General features: G+C 41.1%; 2 protein-coding genes across 9 annotated transcripts in view; both read left to right on the top strand.

Annotated features, from left to right (window-relative positions):
• HDAC3 (histone deacetylase 3) overlaps positions 1–1,054 on the top strand; it is a 17,435-nt gene extending 16,381 nt beyond the window's left edge. For 3 of the 4 annotated variants that reach the window (XM_078004024.1, XM_028849190.2, XM_028849188.2), the window contains one exon: positions 398–1,054. In XM_078004024.1, the coding sequence (XP_077860150.1) occupies positions 398–467 (70 nt within the window). In that variant the 3' untranslated portion in view covers positions 468–1,054. 4 annotated transcript variants of the gene reach the window in all.
• Positions 1,055–2,927: 1,873 nt separating this feature from the next.
• Positions 2,928–24,353, top strand: part of DIAPH1 (diaphanous related formin 1) — a 105,869-nt gene continuing 84,443 nt past the window's right edge. For all 5 annotated transcript variants that reach the window (XM_077937193.1, XM_028849787.2, XM_077937192.1 and 2 more), the window contains exon 1: positions 2,928–3,143. In XM_077937193.1, the coding sequence (XP_077793319.1) occupies positions 3,027–3,143 (117 nt within the window). In that variant the 5' untranslated portion in view covers positions 2,928–3,026. The remainder of the gene's footprint in view (positions 3,144–24,353) is intronic.

Here is a 24,353-nt window from a genome sequence, read left to right as displayed (position 1 = left end):
CTTATGTGCCAGTATTCCTGTCTGAAATTTCACCCTTTTGCTCCCATCACCTTCAGTCATATCACTTCATTTTATTAATTGTACTCTCCATCATCTGAAATTATCATATTTATTTACTTTGTTAGTTACTAGTCTCATTTATTAGGTAAGCTTTTTGAGGATAGACAAACCTTGTCTGGCTTGTTACTCTACTGTACTGCTAAGGTTTATGACAATGTCTATATAGAGTAGTTCCTTAATGTTTATTTGATATGCGAATGGGTGAATGAATAGCAGTCTCTACCAACAAGAGGAGGAATGGTTCTCAATGGGGCCTGAGAAATGGCTTTGGAAGAGGGTGATGGGAGAAGATTAGAACTTGGAGTGAGATCCTGACCTCTCTCCCCTTGCTTTGCAGGCCAGAGGCACCCAATGAGTTCTATGATGGAGACCATGACAATGACAAGGAAAGTGATGTGGAGATTTAAGAGTGGCTTGGGATGCTGTGTCCCAAGGAATTTCTTTTCACCTCTTGGTTGGACTGGAGGGAAAAGGAGTGGCTCCTAGAGTCCTGGAGTGGTCACCCCAGGGCTTTTGCTGACTCTGGGAAAGAGTCTGGAGACCACATTTGGTTCTCGAACCATCTACCCCCTTTCTTCTCTCTCCTAAGGCCTGACAGTGGTACCTATTAGGGATGAGATATGGACAAGGATAGCTATATGGGACATTATTGGCAGTGGGCCCTGGAGGCCAGTCCTTAGCCCCCCTTGTCCCTTATTTCTTCCCTGCTTCCCTCCAACCCAGAGACTTTGAGGGACGAATGGGTAGACAAGGACCGAGATTGTCTCTGACTTCCTCCTCTCCTGAGTTCTGATTTCCTCCTCCCCTTGCTTCCAGGGAAGATGAAGAGAGAGGGATTTGGCAGGGGCTCTGGCTCCCTAACACCTGAATCCCAGATGATGGGAAGTATGTTTTCAAGTGTTGGGAAGATATGAAAATGTTCTGTTCTCACTTTTGGCTTTATGTCCGTTTTACCACTGTTTTTATCCAATAAACTAAGTTGATATTTTTTGTACCTTTCGTCTTTCTAGGAGTGTTAATTCTTGCTAGTTTCCTATTTATGAAAGGAGAGAGAAATGGGCGTGGTGATGCATGTAATGAAAGCATAGTTAACATTCATTCAGCACATATCCTATGTTAGGCCCTGTGTATGTATTCTACATTTATTATTGTATATCTAAGAAGTTAATAGAGCATTTTGGTTAAGAGTTAGACAAACCTGGGCAGATTTGAGAGGAGTATAAGATGACTTCAGGTGTTTGAATCTGGGTGTTTAGAGTAGTAATGCTAGTTGGTGAAGATACACTGAGATAAAACATGTTAAGTGCTTAGCACAGTGCCTGACATAAGTTGCCCATTAACTGTCTATGTGAAGAACAATGCTAAATACTGTAGTAGCCACAAACATGGACCTTTCTCTGGAAGAGTACATTCCAGTCAGTAGTGTGATAAATACTGTAGCAGATATAGACTGGTACAAGAAAGAGGACTGATAGATGGGTCACTTCCTCCCCTCTATTCTGATTCTGTCTTTCTCAATACTAGCTTAGAAAGTAGCTTTCGGACTTTTTGGACAAAAAGTCTGGAAAGCTCAGCACTAAGTCAGGTTTGAAGTATGGGAGGGACAGCTCTATGTAACATTCTATCAGGTCACTGTTAGAAGGTCTGGACCAAGAGAGATGAATGCCAAATTTAGGAGCCAGCCAGCTTGGCAGAGTCCCTGGTATATCTCAGGCCCTTGACTAGGCACTGGGGCTCTAGCGTAAGTAAGTCACTGACTCTACTCTTCGGGAACTTACACTTGAAATCTTGCTAGCTGTGGTTAAGATGATTCAGTCCATATTGTGAAGGCTGACTGGTAGCCACGTAACTCACACAAGGGACAGATGTAGCTGGGAGAATGGATGAAATTGCTCAGAGAGAAAGTCATGCTAGAAGAACAAAGAATATACTGTTGGAGAATACTCATTCTTTTCACTTATGTTTGGTTTATGTCAGTGGGGAATCCTGGTTAAACATAGGGTTTGGCAGCAAATCAGACTAAGCTGGGTTTAAATTTTATATATCAATTATGCCTTCTTGGGCAAGTCACTTCAACTCTCAGAAAGTCCAAATTTACTATTTATAAAATGGTGAGGCTAGCAGAATCTATCACATGGGACTGTGGGGACTTAGAAAAATACATGTAGAGTATTTTGCATAGTGCCTGGCAGAGAGCAAAGGGCATGGTTAAGTGGTAACTGTTATTGCTGTTTAGGCACATATTGGCAATAATTAGTTTGTCCTGATTAGAAACAATTAGATGGTATCTAACCTGGAATTCAAACTAGGAAATTAAACTCCAGAGCGAGTCTGGTTTAGCCTAGTGCTTACCCTGGACGGAGCTCTGTTCTTGGTACCTTGCTTTCAAAACATGGTGGCTATCACTTTTATAACATTTGTCATGTGTTCCATGGGTATTGCACACATTAAAAACTGCATTCTCTTGAAAAACCTGGCACTAATTTTCTGCCAGGATAATGGTCTCATGCAGTTTTTGGTCTGGGGTATGAGAGGGTCCAGGCTGTTAGGCTACAGCCATGTGGGCGCTGCGTGGGAGCCAGACGCCTGCGCTGCTCCAACCGCCAGGGGGCGGTGCTCCCCGGCGCGGCCGCGAAGAGCTGCACCGCCCACTCGCCACCCCCCCCACGTGGGTCCGAATGGTTAGGTCCGCCGGGCAGGTAGCGCGCTTCCGCGGCTTCCCTCCGCCCCTCTCCCTTCCCCCATTGGTAGGGGCTGCGGGTCCGGGCGGAAGTGGGGCAGGCGGGCGGGAGTGAGGCGTCGTCGTTGTATATTCATGAGGCGCGCGCAGCCCGGCATGCTAATGAGGCGGGGCGCGGCGGCTGGCTAAAGAACTGCTGGCTAAAGAGCGGCTGGGCGGCGGCGGTCGCGGAGCTGCCGGGCGGGAGCGGCGTAGGCGCGGGGTTGCCGGCCAGCGTGAACCGGGAATGGAGCCGCCCGGCGGGGGCCTGGGGCCCGGCCGCGGGACCCGGGACAAGAAAAAGGGCCGGAGCCCAGATGAGCTGCCATCGGCGGGCGGCGACGGCGGCAAATCTAAGAAATTTGTGAGTGTCCCTCCCATCCGGCTCCTGCCTGGCCCCGTAAGCGCCGTCTGGACCCCTGCAGCCGGCCCCAGGGACGCGCCTGCCTGGCTCTGGGGAGCCGCCCCCGCGCCTCCCTTCCTCGTTTCGCTCTGTCCGCGGCTCTGCAGCCCGACATCCTCCCCTTCGGGACCTCGGGAAGCCCCGGAGTCCCACCCGGCTCTTACCCCGGCCACCTCGGGGCTTCCCTCGCTCCCTAGCCCGTACATTTTGCCCTCCCGCCCGCATATCCCCGGCCGTCTCTCAGCCCCGTCTCTCCCCTCTCAGCCTCACTTCCTTTCTTCTTCCTCCAGTACCCGAACACGCCTCCTCTTTTTTGGTCCCCTCTTCTGGGTCCATTTTCTCTTCTTACCCTTACCCCTTTTTTGGTATTCTCGTATTTCCTTCTCCTAAAGGTCACTTCCTTCTCCATGATTGATCCTTTTTACCTGCTAACTTTCCTCCCGCCCAGTCCCCTGGGCCCTCCGCCGGGTGTCACCTGATAATCCTTCCCCGCAGGAATGTTACCTGACTTGAGCCCTACCCCCCTCCTTCTTTGGACATTTGTCCTTGCGATTACAGGCATGGGTTCCTGCCCAGGTCCTATGGTCACTGGGGCATGACGTTTATTTGCTTACCAGTATTTCTCTATCCAGAGAACCTCTCTTCCCTGTTGCTCATCACTTTTCAGAGGATTAGAACTCTCATGATTATGCCCTTCTTGACGTAGGATGGTGGTAAATCTCTCCTGTGGGAAGAAAGTTGGACTGCGAGTTCAAGAAGTTTGTAATTGAATTGGTTTTTTTTACATTTCCCATGATAACCATCTCCTCAACTCCTTTTCTACTGCCTCTTGTGCCCCAGGGCGACTACTGGCGTCCCTTTGCGTGCCTGTAGAAGAGTAACCTTTCCTCAAAAGCCAGTTACTTTCAATCCGAGTCTGAAGGAATATTAATATACGTGTAACCCTATCATATTTCATTACCTTTTGTCCACACCATGGCCTCTCTCCAGGGAGCCGTTTGGTTGCTTTTTGCTATAAAAGCTTTGTAAGATATGTAGCACTGTCCGGGAGAGGAAGAGTCTTGAATATTGATGCTCATTATAATAGCTAGTTATAACTGTAGCTCTTTTGTCTTCCAGGTATTTATGCCCTTAGCCTAGTGTATCTTTCTACTAAACAAATGGCTTGTAACTCTTACCTCTTTCTCTTAGTTCCACCTCCCAACATTTTGACCCAGCTCCATAAATTTGGGAAGAAAAGTGATAAAGCAATGGAAACAGGAAGAAAATGTTGTTTTATGACTAGAGGGTTGAGATGTTAACCCTGAAGGGTTAGGTGTTTAATTCTAAATAGAATTAAAATAGTGACTCATCTCTTCCTATTTCTATTCTAGCAAGACCAAGTGCTCCTGGACTGCCCTTTCCAGTGATATCCGAGATGTCAGTAACCACCTGTTTTTATCTGGTGAACATCTTTTTTTTCCCCCTAGAAATATAAGGTTAAGAGTATTGACACCCGCTCCTCCTTTGGTGACTAAAGCAGCATTTTTGTATCTTTCTTTAGGATAAGGATTGACCCCTCCCCGCCATTAGCTTTCCTTCCAAAACTTAAGTTCTAGGGCTCATATTCCTTCTATTTCTATATGTTTTTGTTTTGATTTTGTTTCCATGAGTACTGTTTGACCTTCCTCACCCGAATTCCAGCTATTACTGTTGACTTGTGGTGACCTCTGTGACTTGTTTTCAAGTCTTGAGTATAATTTTATATGTACCCTATTTTATCTAACAGTTGTTTATTTCACAAATTTGAGAAGTCTACTATGTGTGTGGTGCTGTAAGGTGAGAAACCTGAGGAAGCTCAACCCCTTTTCACCTGTCTTTTGGAATGTCCATGAAGTCTTCTATATGTTTAGTGGATTTGGCTCAGGGTTGTTGTTATTTGCTTTAAAGAGGGTGGAGCTGAACCAAGTTCTCTTTTCTTTCTGCGGTGTTAGTCTTAACCCTTAATCTGCTGAATTTTTAAGACTAGATAGCTCAGGTAATTAGGAAAATTGCATTAGCAGCTAGGGAATTGGAAGGTTTCTAGGAAAGTAGTGCTGCTTAACCCTTTTATTGCTAGATGTAACCTATCTCAAGGCATCAGAATATTCTTTCTTCCTCTTGCTCTTTTTCTGAGAACTCTGTGGAAATGAGAGATGAGGAGGAGCGTTGCAATCCACTTCTCTTTGTGTCTCTGTATGTATATGTGGGTGGGTGGAGTGGGCGAGATTGCTGGTGTGCTTTTGATACCCGTGGCTTAGTTTTCTTGAACTATAGGCTAAAACAACTCAAAGCTCTTTGGCCGCCTCCACCTTTTCTAAAATATGTGTCCTCTGGAGCTCCATTAAGAATGTACTTTATAAAACTGCACTGGTTTGGACTAAGTGTGACCGAAGGTGGTTTGCATTTGAGGGATTATAATTCCTTTAGCTGCTACGTACCTTTCCTGGTTTATGCAGGTTCTAAATACGGATTAACTGGTGAGAACACAGAGCTCACAAATTGTCTAAGATCTGCTCTTACCCTCTGAGGCATCTTGTGTGGAAAGGAGATGGAGTCTCAGTTTAAAAGTGGTTGGGCATCATCTTTTAAAAACACATGATTGTTAGGGGTGCTGACAGTGAGTGGCTGAAGCCAGGCTGCCTGGTATTACCCCTGGGTTCTTCATGAGTCTGTCTTCTCCCGGGCCACGAGCATACTGCTTCTCCAGCATTATTCCATTTCCTTTAACAAGTCCTTAAGGTGAAGGAAAATAAAAATCCTAGGTGAACAGAGGGTTTTCTGACTTTTCAGCAGTGATGAATGTGGGTGTCAAATAGACTGATTTCCAAAATATACATAAGGGGAGTAAGTAGAACCAGGATGTTAGGAGACTGCAGAGTATGCCTGCATTTAATAGACTTTGCATGCATTCTCATATAATCGGGAAAGTGATACATTCTAAGAGAGAATATTGCTTCCTGATTTAACTAGGAGCATAACTTTGTAAAACATTAATTTTGGTGTGGGATTAGAGATAATTTTTTTTTTTTCTGAGATGGAGTCTTGCTCTGTCCAAGGCTGCAGTGCAGTGGTGCCATCTCGGCTCACTGCAACCTCCACCTCCCGGGTTCAAGCGATTCTCCTGCCTCAACCTTCCAAGTAGCTGGGATTACAGGTGCGCGCCACCACACCTGGCTAATTTTTGTATTTTTAGTAGAGACAGGGTTTCACCATGTTGGCCAGGCTGGTCTCGAGTTCCTGACCTCGTGATTCTCCAGCCTTGGCCTCCCAAAGTGCTGGGATGACAGGTGTGAGCCACCTCGCCTAGCTGAGAGAATAATTTTTACTATTATTAAAATTATTGTTATTACAATTATTAAAATTTGTTTAATTTTGGATGCCTATATTGAGTTTTGGTCATGTTGCAGTTACGCAGTCTTCTAAATGCAAAGTAATAGAGTATAAATGTTTAGTTGTAGACTCCTGTCCAAAAGGAGAGAAATTAAAGGTAAAGGATGCCAGGCAGAATTTTAAGCAGATATTAGGAAACAGAATATGAAAGAAGTGGAGTTGTTCATGCAGATTTCTGCTTATATCCTCTTAAAACATGAACTTTAATCCAAAAGTTTGCAGAAAACTGAAAAATATACAGAGAACTTTGTACACTTTTTTTTTTTTAAACAGATTATAAACGCAAGGATTATTTAGTTTGGAAAGAGGGAGGGGAGCCTACAGGAATGTTAGTGAGATGTTTGAGATGACAGAATGATAGCTTAAAAATTTCTGCCATTCTTCCTGCCTTGTCTTAAGGACAGATCATGAGTCTACTTGGTGTGGTTACCTGTACTTTCTCAAAGAAAATTCTCCCTCATGGGAGGCGAAAGTGAGGGAATGCCTTGGAATTAAAATCTCTGCCTTGGGAGAGGTGGTAAATTGTTTTAAAAAGAGCTGAAAATTTTATGACCGGTAAATTATGTTTATTATGAAAGCTAAGAAAATAGTGAGACATAATTTAATTTTGTTGATGGTCAGAATAATTTTATTTCATGTGTCATAGAATAACCTTTTGTTATTCCCCAAGGCCCTTGGTATTTTATAAATGTATTGCCAGGTTAGTCTTGGGAAGTGTTATCTATCTTCTGTGAAATGTAATAGAGATTTAAAAGATAAGTTAAATGTCACATATGATTTAGAAGAACAGGTTAAAATAATTTTTATTGATAAATACTAGATGTTATAGAGAAGCAAAGAGTTTGTATATGCAGGTTTATATATCCCTTTTTATGTCTCAGTAGCTGAAATTATTCATGGCTACAAAAATCATCCCCATTTTGAAGCAAACTTTGTATTACTTAAGTGGTTTTCTTTTTTCGTTGAGCCTCCTTTTCTCAATGACCTTTGTTTGAAAGCAGTAGGCAAAAAATTCATTTTGTGCTACCAGCAAAGCATTGAATGTTTGCCTCTCCTTGGGGTTAGGTGAGGCAAAGCCATACTCTCCCCTTGCCTGACTGCCTGTCACCTCCTCCCTCTGTTTTTATTCCTTTCCTACTTCTGTGGTGGCTGATTTGAGCCCTATGAATAGCCAGGCCTTTGGGGAATTAGGGGCAGTCAGAAGCTATTGATACTAAAATTTCTTAAAACCTTTCTGCTAAAAATTGAAAAGTAAAGAATACTTTAATTACCATGAACATATTTTACTGTATTTTCTCCTTTATTTTTCCTTTTTTTTTAACAAATTTCTTAGGATCCAGAAACCCTTTTTAAGAAAGTAAAAGAACTACTGAAGGAAAAGAGAAATAGACCAATATTTTAATGAATTTTACCAATGATTACAAGATAACTCTCATTGTTCTTTCAACTTTGAAATTCTTACTTCCATCCATTATTAAATCTTACTATGAATGGTACCCTTAAAACTTCAGAGTTGGAAGGAACTTTAAATGTCATCAAGTCCAAACACCCACTCAGTGCAACAGTCACTTCTTGCAGTTGTAGGTTGGAAACATCAAGGGGCTAAGAGGTGGAAACTGGATAAACAAATGGTGGAGGAGGAGCAGAAATTTTGGATTCTGCATTTCCTTTACTAAATTTCAGGATCTTGGGAATGGCTGTAGTAGTAGAAAGAGATTATGTAAAAGGAACAGATTTACTACAAGCTGTGAGACTGAAAGGAAAAAGATTAAAGAAATTGGCCCTCACGCCCTCTATTGCTTGGCGCTGTAACAGTTAGGGAGAGTCAATTTGCCCTTTAAATATTTGTTTAAATTTCTTTCCTCCAAGGTGGGAATAGAGCAGATAAGGGAATGCAAATGAGAATTAGCATAACAGAATTGAATTAAAGGAAACATTCTCACATGGAAGATGGGAAAATTCCATCCTTGATGGTGGTTATGACTGGTCCTTAGTAGCTACCTGGGCATTTTGTTAGGGTGGCAAATACAGGTAGAGTTTATGGTGTCCTGTATAATTTTCTGGAGTTCTGATTTTGTAACTCATTTCCTGTCTTGTGAGTAGTGTCATGTGACGGCTTTGGATTTGTAATTTCTTTTAAGATTTAAAATACTGTAAGGACCCAAGACAGGATGATTTATAAACCATTTTTGATACTGAAGGTCACAGAAAACCAAAGAGCATACGTTGGTAGTTGGCCTTACGTCTTAGATCTGTCTGTGTTTTATTTTCACTGTCAGAACTTTAGGATCAAGTAGAAAAGATACCCTTCATCTCTATTTTTACAGCATTATTGATATATTTATATATATCAATGTATAATTAAAATACAATAAACTGCATATTTATTCATGAAACCATTTCTGTAGTCAAGATAATGAATATAGCAGCCACCTTCAAGTTTCCTGCTTCCGCCTTTGTTATCCTTCCCTCTCACACATCCTTGTCCTCCCATCTCCAGATTACCACTGACTTTCTTTCTGTAACTGTAGATTAGTTTGTGTTTTCTATAATTTTATATAAATGGAATCATACAGGATGAACCCCTTTGCTGGGGGCTTCTTTTATTGTGATGTTTGGTCTTGTATAGATCAATGGCTTTTTCCTTTATATTGCTGAGTACTAGTACATTGTATGGATTTACACAATTTGTTTATTCATTTACCCTATTGATGGACATTTGGGGTGTACCCAGTTTCGGGAGTGCAGTTTTTGTCTGAACATTCACGTACAACTTTTTGGGCTGGACGTATGTCTTCATTTCTCTTGGGTAAGTACCCATGAGTGGAATGACTGGGTCATATGGTAGATCTGTGCTTAATTGAGAAATTGCCAAACTGTTTTCCAAATTTGTATCATTTTTACGTTCTCACCAGCAATGTAGAAAAGTTCCAATTTCCTGTCAACTCTATGATCAGTCTTACATTTTAGCCATTCTAGTGGGTATGTGGTGATATCTCAGTATACCTTATTTATTTTTTATTTTATTTTTTTATTTTTTGAGATGGAGTTTCACTCTTGTTGCTCTGGCTGGAGTACAGTGGCACAATCTCGGCTCACTGGAGCCTCTGCCTCCCAGGTTCAAGGGATTCTCCTGCCTCAGCCACCTGAGTACCTGGGATTACAGGAGGCTGCCACCACACCCAGCTACTTTTTGTATTTTTAGTAGAGATGGAGTTTCATCATGTTGGCCAGGCTGGTCTTGAACTCCTAACCTCAGGTCATCCACCCGCCTCGGCCTCCCAAAGTTCTGGGATTACAGGCGTGAACCACTGTGCCCAGCCTCAGTCTGCTTTAATTTGTCATTCCCTAATGATGTTGAACATCTTTTCTTGTCCTTACTTGCTATTTATATCTCTTTCTTAAGAATCTGGTCGGCTGGGCGCGGTGGCTCACACCTGTAATCTCAGCACTTTGGGAGGCCGAGGCGGGCGGATCACAAGGTCAGGAGATCGAGACCACAATGAAACCCCGTCTCTACTAAAAATACAAAATATTAGCCGGGCGCGGTGGCGGGCGCCTGTAGTCCCAGCTACTCAGGAGGCTGAGGCAGGAGAATGGCATGAACCCGGGAGGCGGAGCTTGGAGTGAGCCGAGATCACCCCACTGCACTCCAACCTGGGGGACAGAGCGAGACTCCGTCTCAAAAAAAAAAAAGAATCTGGTCAAGATTTTGCCCATTTGCTATCAATGTATCTTCCTTGAAGAATCTGCTCATGATTTTTCCTCCCTCCCTCCCTTTCTTCATCCCTCCCTTCCTCCCTCCCTCCCTCTTTCTGTCTTTTGTCTTTCTTTTGTCTGTATTTCTTTTATCTGTTTTTCATTTTGTCTTTGAAATGGTGGTCTCACTGTGTTGCCTGCAAATTGGAATGCAGTAGTGCAGTCATGGCTCACTGCAGCCTTAATCTCCTGGGCTCAAGGAATCCTGCCTCAGTCTCATAAGTAGCTGGGACTACAGGCGTGTGTCACCGCTTCTGGCTGTCTTTTTATTTTCTTAACAGTGTATTTTGAAGAACCAAAAACTTTATTTTGATGGAGTCCAATTTTTTTTTTTCGTTTTTGTTGTTTGTGTCATACTTCAAAAATCTTTGCTAAAATTATGGTCGCTAAGATTTTCTCCTCTTTTTTTTTTTTTTTTTTGAGATGGAATCTCGCTCTGTCACCCAGGCTGGAGTGCAGTGGCACAATCTCGGCTCACTGCAAGCTCCGCCTCCCAGGTTCATGCCATTCTCCTGCCTCAGCCTCCTGAGTAGCTAGGACTACAGGCGCCCACCACCACGCCCAGCTAATGTTTTGTATTTTTAGTAGAGAGGGAGTTTCACTGTGTTAGCCATGATGGTCTCAATCTCCTGACCCGCCCGCCTCGCCTCCTAAAGTGCTGGGATTACAGGTGTGAGCCACGGTGCCGGCCTGTTTTGTTTTTTGTTGTTGTTAAAAGAGAATGGATCTCACTTTGTTGCCTGGGCTGGAGTGCAGTGGTACAATCATAGCTCACTGCAGCCTTGAAACTCCTGGGCTCAGCCTCCCCAGTACCTGGGACTGTAGGCATGCACCACCATGCCTGGCTAATTTTTTTCTTTTCTTTTTTTCTTTTTTTCAGGCAGGGTCTCACTCTGTCACCCAATCTGGAGTGCAGTGGTGCACTGACAACTCAGTTGCAGTGTCGACTTCCTGGGCTCAAGCAATCCAATTGCCTCGGTCTCCTGGAGTATCTGGGACTACCGGCATGCACCACAATGGCTGACTGATTTTTTTATTTTTCATTTTTTTAATTTATAATGATGGGGTTTCACTATGTTGCCCAGGCTGGTCTTGAACTCTTGGGCTCAAGTGATCCTCCTAACTTGGCCTCCCAAAGTGCTGGTATTAAGGCATGAGCCACTGCACCTGGCCTAATTTTTTTTGTTTTATTTTTGTAGAAATGGGGTCTCGCTAGGCAGGGTACGGTGGCTCACGCCTGTGATCCAAGCACTCTGGGAGGCTGAGGTGGGTGAATCACAAGGTCAGGAGTTTGAGACCAGCCTGGCCAAGAGACCGGCCTGTCCAATGTGGTGAAACCCCGTTTTCTACTAAAAATACAAAATTAGGCCGGGCGCGGTGACTCATGCCCGTAATCCCAGCACTTTGGGAGGCCGAGGTAGGCGGATCACGAGGTCAAGAGATCGAGACCATCCTGGCCAACATGGTGAAACCCCGTCTCTACTCAAAATACAAAAATTAGCTGGGCGTGGTGGTGTGCGCCAGTAATCCCAGCTACTTAGGAGGCTGAGGCAGGAGAATAGCTTGAACCCGGGAGGTGGAGGTTGCAATGAGCCAAGATTGCACCACTGCACTCCAGCCTGGCGACAGAGTGAGACTGTCTCAAAAAAGTAAAATATAAAAATTAGCTGGGTGTGTTGGCGGGTGCCTGTAATCCCATCTACTCGGGAGGTTGAGGCAGAATTGCTTGAACCCAGGAGACTGAGGTTGCAGTGAGCCATAGATCATGCCGTTGCACACCAGCTTGGGCGACAGAACGAGACTTCAACTCAGAAAAAAAAAAAAAGAAAGAAATGGGGTCTCACTATGTTGCCCAGGCTGGTCTCGAACTCCTGGCCTCAAGTGATCCTCCTGCCTTGGCCTCCCAAAGCGCTGGGATTACAAATGTGAGCCACTGTGCTCGGCTGCTCTCTTTTCTTCTAGAACTTGTATAGATTTAGCTTTTAAATTTGCGTCTTTTCTATCGTGCATATGTGAGTTCCACACATTCACCTTGGGATATAAATTGTCACCTGTGGTCAACACAGAACATTTCTGATACTCTGAGGATTTCGGGACTTTCATTTCATTTATCGTGGAAACTTTTTTTTTCTTGTTAGGTGGTGGTGGTAGCAACCTTTTGTTTTCCTGTATTCAGTATGCTACAGATTGTATAATGCCAGTCTTCCTGTTTATAAATATTAATGAATGTTTAGCATCTTTATAGATAAGGAAAATTAATTCGTTCTGGACTAGGGTAAGGAATAACAACAATAACAGTAGCAGTAGTAAAAGCAGGTGTTCGTTGCATACTTAACTGTATCCCTAGTGCAGTGCTGAAGAGCCTTAGATTTATTATCTCATTAATCTCTACATTGACCTTAAAAAATAGGTACTGTTATTATTCCTATTTTATAGGTAATGAAACTGGAACTCAGATCAAGCAGCCTGCTTGATGACGTTGAACTAGTTAGTTACAGAGCTAGGATTGATACCTAGGTCTAGCTGATTCAAAACTCATGGACTTATTCACTACATTATACTGACAGTTTATGTGTGTCTGGTTTTTGTGTCTGCAGTGTAAGAGTATTCACTGCTAGGAATTTCTTAGAAAATTTTGGTGGTATTCCCTTAGAGTTCTTTGGTCATCTGCAGTCTATCAAAATGAACTGGATTCTCCTAGAGTTCAGCTGGCAGGAAAAAAGTACTAGGCTTAGATGTAAAAAGGGTAGTGGCTAAATGCCTGTTTTTTTGCATTTAGTAATTTAGACTTTGAAGCCATTGGAAGAATCTTAATTAAACATTTTGTAGGCATGAAAAAATAGCTTTTACAGTACTTGCAAAACCTATCTTTCCCTTGGCTCATGAGTTATTAGGATGATGCTTAAATTATTATTTTTTAATGTAACTATCTATCTCCTTTGTAAGTAGAACAGCTCTAACAGCATCACCTGTCAGGAGTTTTAGTTGTTTAAATTGCTGAGAGCCACAAGTAGTGGTAACAATGTTACAGGGAGGGGGAAGCTGTTACTGGACCATCTCTATAGTTATCCTTTTTATATTTTAGGTTTGACGTTTGGTATTCTTAAAGACCTCTGTTTGTGCCCCTGAAATTTGACTGTTGTAATGATTGCAAATGACTAATAGCCAGAATCTCTTCTGAGTCTGGGAACTGCTGACGTTTGTTCTTTAGACCTGGCAGTTATTTGCCAGTGGTTAATAATTAAGACATTGGCACAGAGGTCCAAGTACCTGGAACTGGGATTTGTTTCTGATGACTGGTAGTGAGGAGCAGGGAATAGAGTTTCTCTTGATTTCCTGAGTCTACACGTATCTACTCTAGATCCAAAGACTGACCAAGAAGTCATGAGAGTGTCCTATCAGGTTCAGTTCTTGCTCTTTAAGAAATTGTAATTTCAACCATGCCTATAAAAGAGGGATAGGAAAAGCTCTAAGGCTACGATCTTAGACTTCCGATGCTGTAGAAATTCATAGAAGTGAGGGAATGAAGTGGAAAGGCTACTGGAGTGACAGAAGACCTACGTTTCAAAATCTTAGAATGCTGGAGTCAAAAGGATGCTAAGAATTATCTAATTCAGCTCCTTTTGTTTTTTTGTTTTTTAAGAGTCAGAGTCTTACTCTTGCCCAGGCTGGAGTGCAGTGGTGCAGTCATGGCCACTGCAGCCTGGAACTCCTGGGCTCAAACAGTCCTCCCACCTCAGACTCCAGAGTAGCTGGGACTGCAAGTGCACGCCACCAGGCCCAGCTATCAACTCCTTTACTTTATAGATTAAGAAATGTCGACATAGACAAGCGATCTGTCCAAATTTACATCTAGAAATAGAACCTTTATCTCCCACCCCCTCTGAATTATTCTTTCCATTTGTAGCTGCTTAGTTGTGTCTTTACCACTAATTAACCATGTGAACTCTAAGCAAGTTATTTTACTTTTCTTCGTCTTTTTATCTCTTGTAAAATTAGGGGGTTATTGTGAATCATATCTAACATCTCTGCTAATGCCCCAGATTCTGTAAATGACCCAGAATGTAATTGCGGGCAGTGTTACTTAGCTTCCTAGAAGATGGGGGATATGACTGGGTCTTGAATAAAATCCAAGATTTGGCAGAGTAGAGAGGGAAAGGATTCATGAGATGGGGAGCAGTAGAACAAAGGCTTATGTGTGAATGTGTGACTGTAGTAAATAGAAATGGCCTGATGATAGCAATTATATGCAGGTCAGTAGAACCATTTAAGAAAGGTAAAGCCACTTCATAGAACCCTGGTAAGGGCTTTTAGGTTCCCTTTCTATAAAAACCTGCAGAAAGCAGGATTGAAAATTAGCATTTTGTAACAGGTTGTAATACATGTTGATGTCCATTTTTGGCCATGTGATATGTGGTGATGACAGTAAGTAAATTGGAATATCCAAGAATGAATAGTGTTAAGGTCAGTTTTCGGCAAGTTATTTCCGCTACTTAGATAGAGTTTAAAAAGTTAAGTTTATTTGATTTTCAGTCCTTATCAATTTTAATACATCGATCTTTTTAGACTTTCAGAAATTAATCTAGATTTTAAAAGATATGACTCTTCAGCTGGATCTCAAGGATATATACAAAAACTATGGGCTCAGATGGGTAATGCCATTGTGGAAACAATCTGAGTCTATCTTTGGGCCCTGTTGCTTCTTCTCAATGTTCTCTAATACAGTACAATTTAGCTTTTGATTGCATGCTTATTTGAAGTATTCTTATGTCTTTCTTGAATGCAAAAATATATGTTTATATCTTATTCTGGGGTCTTATCTCCCATGTAGATTGTAAGGTTTCTAAGAGTAGTGGTAGTATTTAGCTCATGTTAGTTAATATCCTTTATGTATTTTATATTTTAGTTTTAATGTTAACCTTGGGCATCTTTTTTTTTTTTCCCTCATCTTAAGGTTTGCTTTCTTTCTTTCTTTCTTTTTTTTTTTTTTTTGATAGCCTTGGGAATCTTATTATATTCAAGGCTCTCTTTTCTGTGATCTAATATAGGAGATTGACAGTTTTGAAAACATTAATTCTCTCTCACCAAAGTAACTATGGGGCAGAGAGAATCACTAATGTAACTGTATCTGATCAGAAGAACTCTGTTGAGAAGAGATTATTATTTATCTCTGGAGAGATATATAGTTTTGACTTGTGTTTAATGAAATAATATGTCTGTAGGATTAAAAAAACCTCTACATTATTTTATATAGTGTAAGGCTATCAACTTTTATTATTAAAAATGAAAGCAGGTACTTTGGGAGGCCGAGGTGGGCAGATCACCTAAGGTCAGGAGTTCGAGACCAACCTGGCCAACATAGTGAAACCCAGTCTCTACTAAAAATACAAAAATTAGCCAGGCGCGGTGGTGCCCACCTGTAGTCCCAGCTACCCCGGAGGCCAAGGCAGGAGAATTGCTTGAACCCGGGAGGTGGAGGTTGCGGTGAGTCGAGATTGCGCCATTATACTCTAGCCTGGGCGACAGAGCGAGACTCTATCTCAAAATAAATAATAAAAATGAAAGCAGGATTTAACTCAGTGCCCTTAGGGATTGTTAACATACATTTAAAGTGAATGCTAAGTTCCCGTATTATTTGAATCTATTAATATGATCTTTAATGGCTACAGAAATATTAAATGAAGAGAACAAGGGAGAGTTTTCAAGTCCTCAGGATATGTCTGGATATCCACAAAAAGTACTAGTGGCAGTAGGAGTGCACCATTTTTTTCATAAGCACATATACTCCCACCCAGAGCTATAAGAGTTTCTTCAGTTCCTTCATTTGGCTGTAGAAGCAAAATAGTTTTGGACTATTCTAAAATTATTTCATCTTGCATGGGGCCTAGAGGGATATTTTTAGTTTTCTTAGTTTTTGTGAAAGATATGTGTCAGGCTTAGAGGTCTCTAGTGATTTCTTTCTTGATTCTTGTATTTTTAAAAGATGGGAGTTGGTCTTAGTTAGCAGCTCTTTGCATCCGCCAGTGCTGTTCGTTACTTAGTTCTAGGTCTGTGGGTGACGTCTGTTTCCTGTGATGGAAACCGCAAGAAGAAGTGGTGAGAAGCCACTGTGGGATATGTATTATCAGGCAAGCAGCAGGCATTGGGCTGCCCTCAAAAAGAGCAGTAGTACCTCAGTACAGTCTTTAAGAAGTCGAAAGAGACCCTAGAAATGATCTGACCCAGCCTCTTGAAATGAGGAGGACACTGAGGCCTAGTGGTATTAAGTTGCTCAAAGTCGTATAATTAGATGACTTAGTTTTAGACTCCACTAATATTTTTTTCAATATTCTTTCTCACATTTCTTTGTCATTGCTAAACTTTGTAACTGTGCCTTGTCAGAGTGTTTCCTTAAGCAAAATACCACTGGAGAAGAATAAATACTGATAGGCATTTTGTATATGAGAACTGGATGATGATGTTTTGCTTTTAGATGATGTGCTAATGATTTTTTATGTGTGCTTTTTTTTGAAAACATATATATTTTTGAAACAATATGTAAGAACCCCAAATTTCTATTTTTCATTTTTATGTTACATAGTGTTTGTATATTTTAGTCATTATCTCTATGCACAAATATTTTTACAACATTGCCTTTATAGTTTACAAATGTTTTTTGCTTTTAAAATAGTGTCATAAAAATTTTCCAGCTTTCCAATCTTTGAAAATTGCTACCTTAATTTGAAATGGAAATGTATGTGTATTCTAAAAGTGATAGTTTTTTTCCTAAGAAAATACAAATGCATATAAAAAGAGTAAAACAGCCCTGTACTTTGTTTTTCAGAAATTAGTTTTTTTTGATGGTTAGAACCAAAGAGAACAATACGTGATACATGGAAGTTTCTTTGGATCCTAAGTACTTTGGTGTGAAATTTTATGTATGTTTGTGTTAGAACATAGTTCAACACAAGTACAATTGCTAGAAGTATCAGAACAACCTTATTTTAATGCTTGCTTGTATTTCTGGTGATAGAGAAATAATAAGATTTCATCTTCATGCTCTTCTCCCCTCCTCCCTAAGATTTTTTCAAAATCTTATTCTGGATGTGTACCAGGCCAGAAAATATTTACTATGGTTTCATAGGATCAAGTCTGGCTTTTTCAGTAGTAGTATAATTTTTGGATTAGTTAAGCGGTTGTCAGTAGGGGTAGGATTATTTCTGGATATTCAGGAGTGGTGTAAGGATAGAAAAAAGAGATTATTTAGAAATGAAAGGACTTTGGGAGTGGGATTTAAAACAGGGTGTCCTCATACTTGGTGCCTGTATGTAGAAGCGGTAGCAGTTGCAGAAACTTCCTGCTGTCTGCTAGGCCTTGGGTGTGTCACACACATGCCCACCCTCCAGGAAGAGTAGATGTCCTGCTACTCACATCATAACATGGGAGGAGAAGACAGTTGCTACGGCGATTGGGAAACAGCATTCCTGAGTCACTGACTATTTCTAAATGAATGGACAACACCTCTTTTTTTAAAGGAGCGATCACAATCTTCTCTAAGCCCAGGCAGCAGAGGGAGAGGCCTCGTAAGAAAGAAAGAGCAAGTATCAGTATTTGAAGTTGGAGAAATATGTTGAAATTTTGGAAAAATTGGTTAACATTATGTTTTGTTTCCTGTACATGTATTCAAAAGTTGTATTGGAACCTTAGAATGTTTGAAAGGAAGGAAGCTTTGCTTACTGTTCTCTCCCCAAATGACAGACTATGCATGCTGGCTTTCACCTCCTGGACAGCGGAAGATACTGGTGTGCCTGCTATACCTTGTGATAACTTGATAGGAAAGTAGGACTTCCAGACTCTGAGCACTTTCTCTATTGTTTGCCCAAACCATGCGTGCTTTATAGTGCAAGGGCTAGCACTTTGTGTGGATGGACTTGGAGGAATGCAGCATCCTCAGCCTGGTTTCTACCTGTTCTGCTGTGCTGGGATAGTGAAACCATCGTGGCCTTTCCTCTTTTCCTCTGGGCTATCAACTACCTAGGATGTGGGCTGCCAGTTGCAGGGCTGTAGGGATGAGCTGAGCTGTAGGCAGAAAGTTACTTTTTCCCTTTCCCCAAGATACTTGCCTTCTTGGACTATTAGAGAAGTGATACTTTGGACCTGTTAGAGGATCCAATTCTAATATTAAGATAGTTTTCCCCTCATTTTAATTATAATTGGGAAATAAGGTTTATTGGAAAGCAGACTCACCAACAGTTTTAGACAGTTGTGCAGGGCATTAAGTTAGTTGCTTAACATTTATAAGTAAATTATTTCAAATTTATAAGCAAATTATTGAAATACAGAACGGACTACAGTTACTACTGTTCTTTATATGGCATTTCTAACTTATGCTTGACATTGGCCACTGCCTAGAATCTTTCATTGCTCCCGGGTGGGGTTAGGAAAAAGATGCTGATTTTGAAAGGCAGGGGTAGATTGATAGAACTCTTTTAATTAGGAATGAAAGATCTTGGACTGTCTTCTGTGTTTCCTTTGTTGGCTGTTGTATGAATTCTAACAAGTTTATTATTTATTTATTTTATGTTTTCTCAGCTTTATTGAGGTATAATTGATACACAAATTGTTTATATTTATGGTATACAACATGATGTTTTGATATACATATATGTTGTGAAACTGATGAGTTTAACTCTCCAGTGCTTAGTTTAGCTGTGGGGCTGCTGAGGCACTGTGAATCAAATGGAGGAGCTGCTACAGTCTTACCTAATCCTTCAGCACTTTTTTCTCAGTGGTCATGGAGAACATGAGCCTATCATTTCCATTCTGGGGACTGCTAGGTAATCTTCAGCCTTCTTTCCCTTAAAGACATTTAGCTTTTCTAGGTTTATAGTTTATATTTTTAAATGCCTGGTCATTTTGTGCCCCTCTTCTAGATTTTCTTTCCTCTGAGATACCCTTTTTCTTTCCTTTATTTTCTTTTTGAAGTGGGTACTCCAACTCTACCAACTCCTGTGTAGGCTGCAGGCACCAGTAAATGGTGATGTCAGAATCTAGTTTGTTTCTCTGTAAATGCTAGATGAAATATTGGTTCAATTGCTGTTGTCTTTGGGCCATTGCTTGAAAATGGAAGGGAAAGTTCTTCTGTGCATTTAAAGTTGTCCATTATTTCATTTTCCCTAGTTCTAATTGACTTCTGTGTAAGGAGTGGGAATTGAAGAAGGGAAACTAGCCAGTTTCAGTGGTTCCATCATATATTATTTAACTTTTACAAAGTACTTTGCAAAACAAAGTGCTTTATATTCATTTTATTATTTATTCTTCATACTAGTCTTCTGAGACAGCACAGCCCTAGAGATAGGAAGACTGAAACTGTGGTTGATTTTTAAAAGCTTACCCTGACTTTACATTCCTTTAGTGGAAATGTGATAAATTTTGTGGCAAAGCTAGATCAGGCCTCAATGGTAATTGAATTCAAGTCCCTATTATGGCCCTCTGTTGCCTCAGTACCCTAAGGAGCTATGTCAGTCCTGAATAAAGAAATTAATCAGAGCTGGACCCTTATCTCTGTTCTGCATGATTCTAAGTGACATATGCCTTACCTTACCTGTTCTTTCTGGGTAGGTAGATTAGGATATAAAAGGAAATTATTTTTGGCTGTAGTGATACTTATTTCCCATTTTACCCATAGGTAGACTTTGTCATGATTGTGGGCTTGTTTTTCAAAGGAGGTAGAAGACCCCCTAGTTGATATGCTATCCCATAATTGAATATTTTCTCCAAGGACAACTCACAGATATGTCCTGTGGGCTTCAGTCAAGCAAGGTTCCTTGGTCTCATTCATAAGGAAAGACATTACTCTTGAAAGTTTGATCTAATGGTTTACTGAGCTATTCGTAACGATCATAGTGTGCTGTCGTAGACCTTGACTTGAAACTTACTTTTCTCAGTTTGAGTAGAGTAATGAAAGAATAAATATACTGTGTTTCGGATGATGCTCCTAAACCTATACTGATGCTAATTTTAAAATGTATTTATTAAAATGTGGGCTACATCATTTGAATAAGACATGATTTTACCCTCATGCAATTAGTCTGGTTCACAGAAAAACTTACAACAAATGTTCTGTTAAGAAGGTTCTAATATAGTCCAGGTGCGGTGGCTCACACCTGTCATCCCAACACCTTGGGAGGCCGAGGCGCGTGGATCTCTTGAGGTCAGGAGTTCAAGAGCAGCCTGACCAATATGGAGAAACCCTTTCTCTACTAAAAAAAATAGAAAAGTTAGCCAGGTATAGTGGTGTGCACCTGTAATCCCAGCTACTTGGGAGGCTGAGGCTGGAGATCACTTGAACCTAAGAAGGCAGAGGTTGCAATGAGCCAAGATCACACCACTGCACATTAACCTGGATGACAGAGTGATACTTCATCTCAAAAAAAAGGGAGTTCTTTTTTGTGTGTGTGTCTACGATTTTATTTTTATTTTTTATTTTTATTTATTTATTTTTTATTATACTTTTAAGTTCTAGGGTACATGTGTACAACGTGCAGGTTTGTTACATATGTATACATGTGCCATGTTGGTTTGCTGCACCCGTTAACTCATCATTTACATTAGGTGTATCTCCTAATGCTATCCCTCCCCCTCCTGCAACCCCACGACAAGCCCCAGTGTGTGATGTTCCCCATCCTGTGTCCAGGTGTTCTCATTGCTCAGTTTCCACCTATGAGTGAGAACATGCGGTGTTTGGTTTTCTGTCCTTCTGATAGTTTGCTCAGAATGATGGTTTCCAGCTTCATCCATGTCCCTACAAAGGACATGAAATAAAAGGGAGTTCTAATATAAAATATTTAGAACCTGACTTGAGTGAGTCCTTTAGTTACTTTTGTGTAATAATTGTGGCTAAGTGTATAATTTATAGACAACGAATAGATTTTTCCTTATGCCATACTGTTGGCGTAAAGCATTCACTAGTCTATCTTCAGGTATGTATTTTACAAGAAGTCTTGCAGCACATTTGCCTTTACAGAATGATCTCTCACCACTCCATTTTATTTATGATCTCAGCGGTCATAAGAGGTGTGTGTGGGGGGTTAGTAAATGGGGGAACTGAAGCATGAATAATTAAACTTGTTTGCTCAAAATCATACTTGTAGTTTTCTAGGAAACCAGAAATAAAAATCAGGACTCAAGAGCCTTTTCCTTCAGCAAAGTGCTAGATAAATTCCAGAGTTCAGCAATTTACTTAATGTATCAGTTTCCTATTGCTTATAACATCACCCCAAACTTACCAGCTTAAAACACATTTATTAGCTCATAGTTCTGTTGGTCAGAAGTTTGGCATGGATTATGTATCTGGGTTCTCAGAATATCACAAGGCTGAAATCAAAATGTCAGGCTGGGCTGAGTTCTCACCTGGAGGCTCTGGGGGAAAATCTGCTTCCAGGCTCATTCAGATTGTTTGCCAAATTCAGTTCCTTGCAGTTATAGGGCTGAGGTTCCTATTTCTTTGCTGGCTGTCACTGGGGGACTGTTCTCAGTACCCAGAGGCTGCCTCTAATCCTTGCCTTTTGGCCCCATCTACCTTCATGCCAGAAATGGCATCCCGAATCCTTGTGTCTCTGACCTCTAGATTTAAAGGGTTCATGTGATTGGGTCAGGCCCACTTGGATAATTCCCCTTTCTTAAAAGTCAGTTGTGCCTGAGCCAGGCATGGTGCTGTATGCCTGTGGTCCCCACTACTTGGGAGGCTGAGGCAGGAGGATTGCTGCAACTCAGGAGTTCAAGACCAGCCTGGCAACATAGTGACCTTGTCTTTAAAAAAAAAAAATCAGTTGTACCTAAAATGTAATCTAATCACAGGAGTGATATCCTATCATATTCACAGTCCTGATGGTTATACAGGGTATGTACATCAGGCTAGCAATCTTGGGGGACGTCTTAGACTTCCACCTATCACATTAAACATGTTCTTCACACTAAATTAGCCCATGAGCAAAGGTGGATGTCAGAAAAGAGAGAAGTAGGAGTGGACTGTGTATACTGAGGGAGTTAGTGAATTGTGTTGTGATTATACATATAAGAAAACCTGGCTGGGCATGGTGGCAGGTGCCTGTAATCCCAGCTACTCGGGAGGCTGAGGCAGGAGAATCACTTGAACCCGGGAGGCGGAGGTTGCAGTGAGCCGAGATCATGCCATTGCACTCCAGCCTGGGCGACAAGAGCAAGACTCTGTCTCAAAAAAAAAAAAAAAAAACACAAAAAACAAAAACCTTTGTAGTTCCTACGGATCCTGGGCCTCCCAGAATCATCAGAGTGTAAGGACCAAGTGGCATTCAGCTGTGCTGTTCTGGTGGTAGTCTATTTAGCCAAGAACTCAAATGTAATTGTAGTTGTCTATTGCAAGTTAGCCTTAACAAAATCTTTAGAAAGTAATGAAATATAGGCTTACAGTGTGGGTTTTTATTTCCTGTGTGCTAGCTACATGGTTCTTGCAATTACTGTCCATGATTAATTGTCCATGTGAAGCACAGAAGTAGGAATTAGAAACACTTTTTGCTATGTAGAATGTACTCTGTGTTCAGAGTAATGTTTAGTCATATTCTCTTTTTAGATCCCTGCTAACCTCTCTGCTGCTAAGAACTACCCAGTTACCTTTTGCTTGGCTACATGAGCATCCTGTGCCAAGAGACCATGCTTAGTTGTCTGAGTGTTCTCTGGGTAAAGTGAAAAGTTAAAGATTCAGAGAATCAAGTAGAGGTAAATCAGTCTCTTGGATGAGTTTTCTTGTGTCTTGAATTTACAATAGGTTCAATTCTGTTACTAAGCAAACAGAGGGAGCCTCTGTGCAGAAGACTGCCATTGGCCTGTTTTTAAAAAGCTGAAGTATTAATACACACAACCGCTACCACCGCAAGAACAAATCCAAATATGCAAAATAAGTTTTAAACTTCATTTATGTTTTCTGATAATAATAATCAGGGTGTTTCAAACTCATTAAGTTATTTATTAGCTTGGCCTTACAGGGAATAAATACCTTGGGGTCTTTTGACTTTTTTGTTGTCGTTGTTGTTGTAAACTATTATAAAGTATCTAGGAAGTTTCTAATTTCCTGTAGATGGTACCAAAAGATTTATCTTACCACATATTACGTTAGGATGTGGTAACTGAATCAGAACTTGAATTACTCTCTGGAAGGGGGGGAGTAAAAGGACAGCTTTTAATTTTTATGTTGATGGATGGTCTTAGTGCAGAGAAGAACCCAGCCAAATACATTTATATTTGATGCTGTTACTTTTGATGTACTCCACCTTTGAGCAATTTGTATTGATTTAAGTGAGATTTGATAGCATTGAGAATCTTTTGGAGAAGTTTATTTTAATACATGCAATTCTATTAAATTATTTTCCTGTACCAGCTAATGACTTTTAGACATTTATCTAGTCATCTAATTCTGTTGCATAAAAACTCCTATGGAATAAATGTTTTTCTACCCCTTTAAAAATATTTTATGTTTTCATTAATAATTATTTGCATATAAATGAAAGATAGAAAACATAAGAAACAAAAATCTAATGTGTGTATAAAAGGTGGCATTGCCACTGTTAGATGGAGTCTTCCGGGCAGAGAAAAACTGAATACCATCTCACAGTCATAGACCAGGTTCACATTCTCTGAGTGTTTACAAGTGCACCTAGATTCTAAGGACATCACTTGGCCAGGACATAAGTAAGACCTGGGAAACGGTTTGCCACAGTTGAGCATCTGGCAGGCCTGCAGTGAGGGCCAAGTACTAGACATTCAACAGGAATATGGTCAGGGGAGTACACTGCTCTGTATTTTCTGCTTCTGAGCTTACCGTATACAACCTCCAGATCTCCTGAATAAGTCGAAGCGGTAAAGTTCTGTGGGGTGGAATGAGTATCCTTGACAGTCCAGGTAGTGGAGCAGAGAAGGAAAGAAAAAAACTATTAACGTGGTCCAGACAGGCCAACCATCTGGGTCAGGTTCACCCAGGTATTGTGT

The sequence above is a fragment of the Macaca mulatta genome, chromosome 6, assembly GCF_049350105.2.
Source record: "Macaca mulatta isolate MMU2019108-1 chromosome 6, T2T-MMU8v2.0, whole genome shotgun sequence".
Lineage (NCBI taxonomy): Eukaryota > Metazoa > Chordata > Mammalia > Primates > Cercopithecidae > Macaca > Macaca mulatta.
The sequence above is the reverse complement of the archived record's forward strand: the minus strand, read 5'-3'. Positions and strand labels throughout refer to the sequence as shown.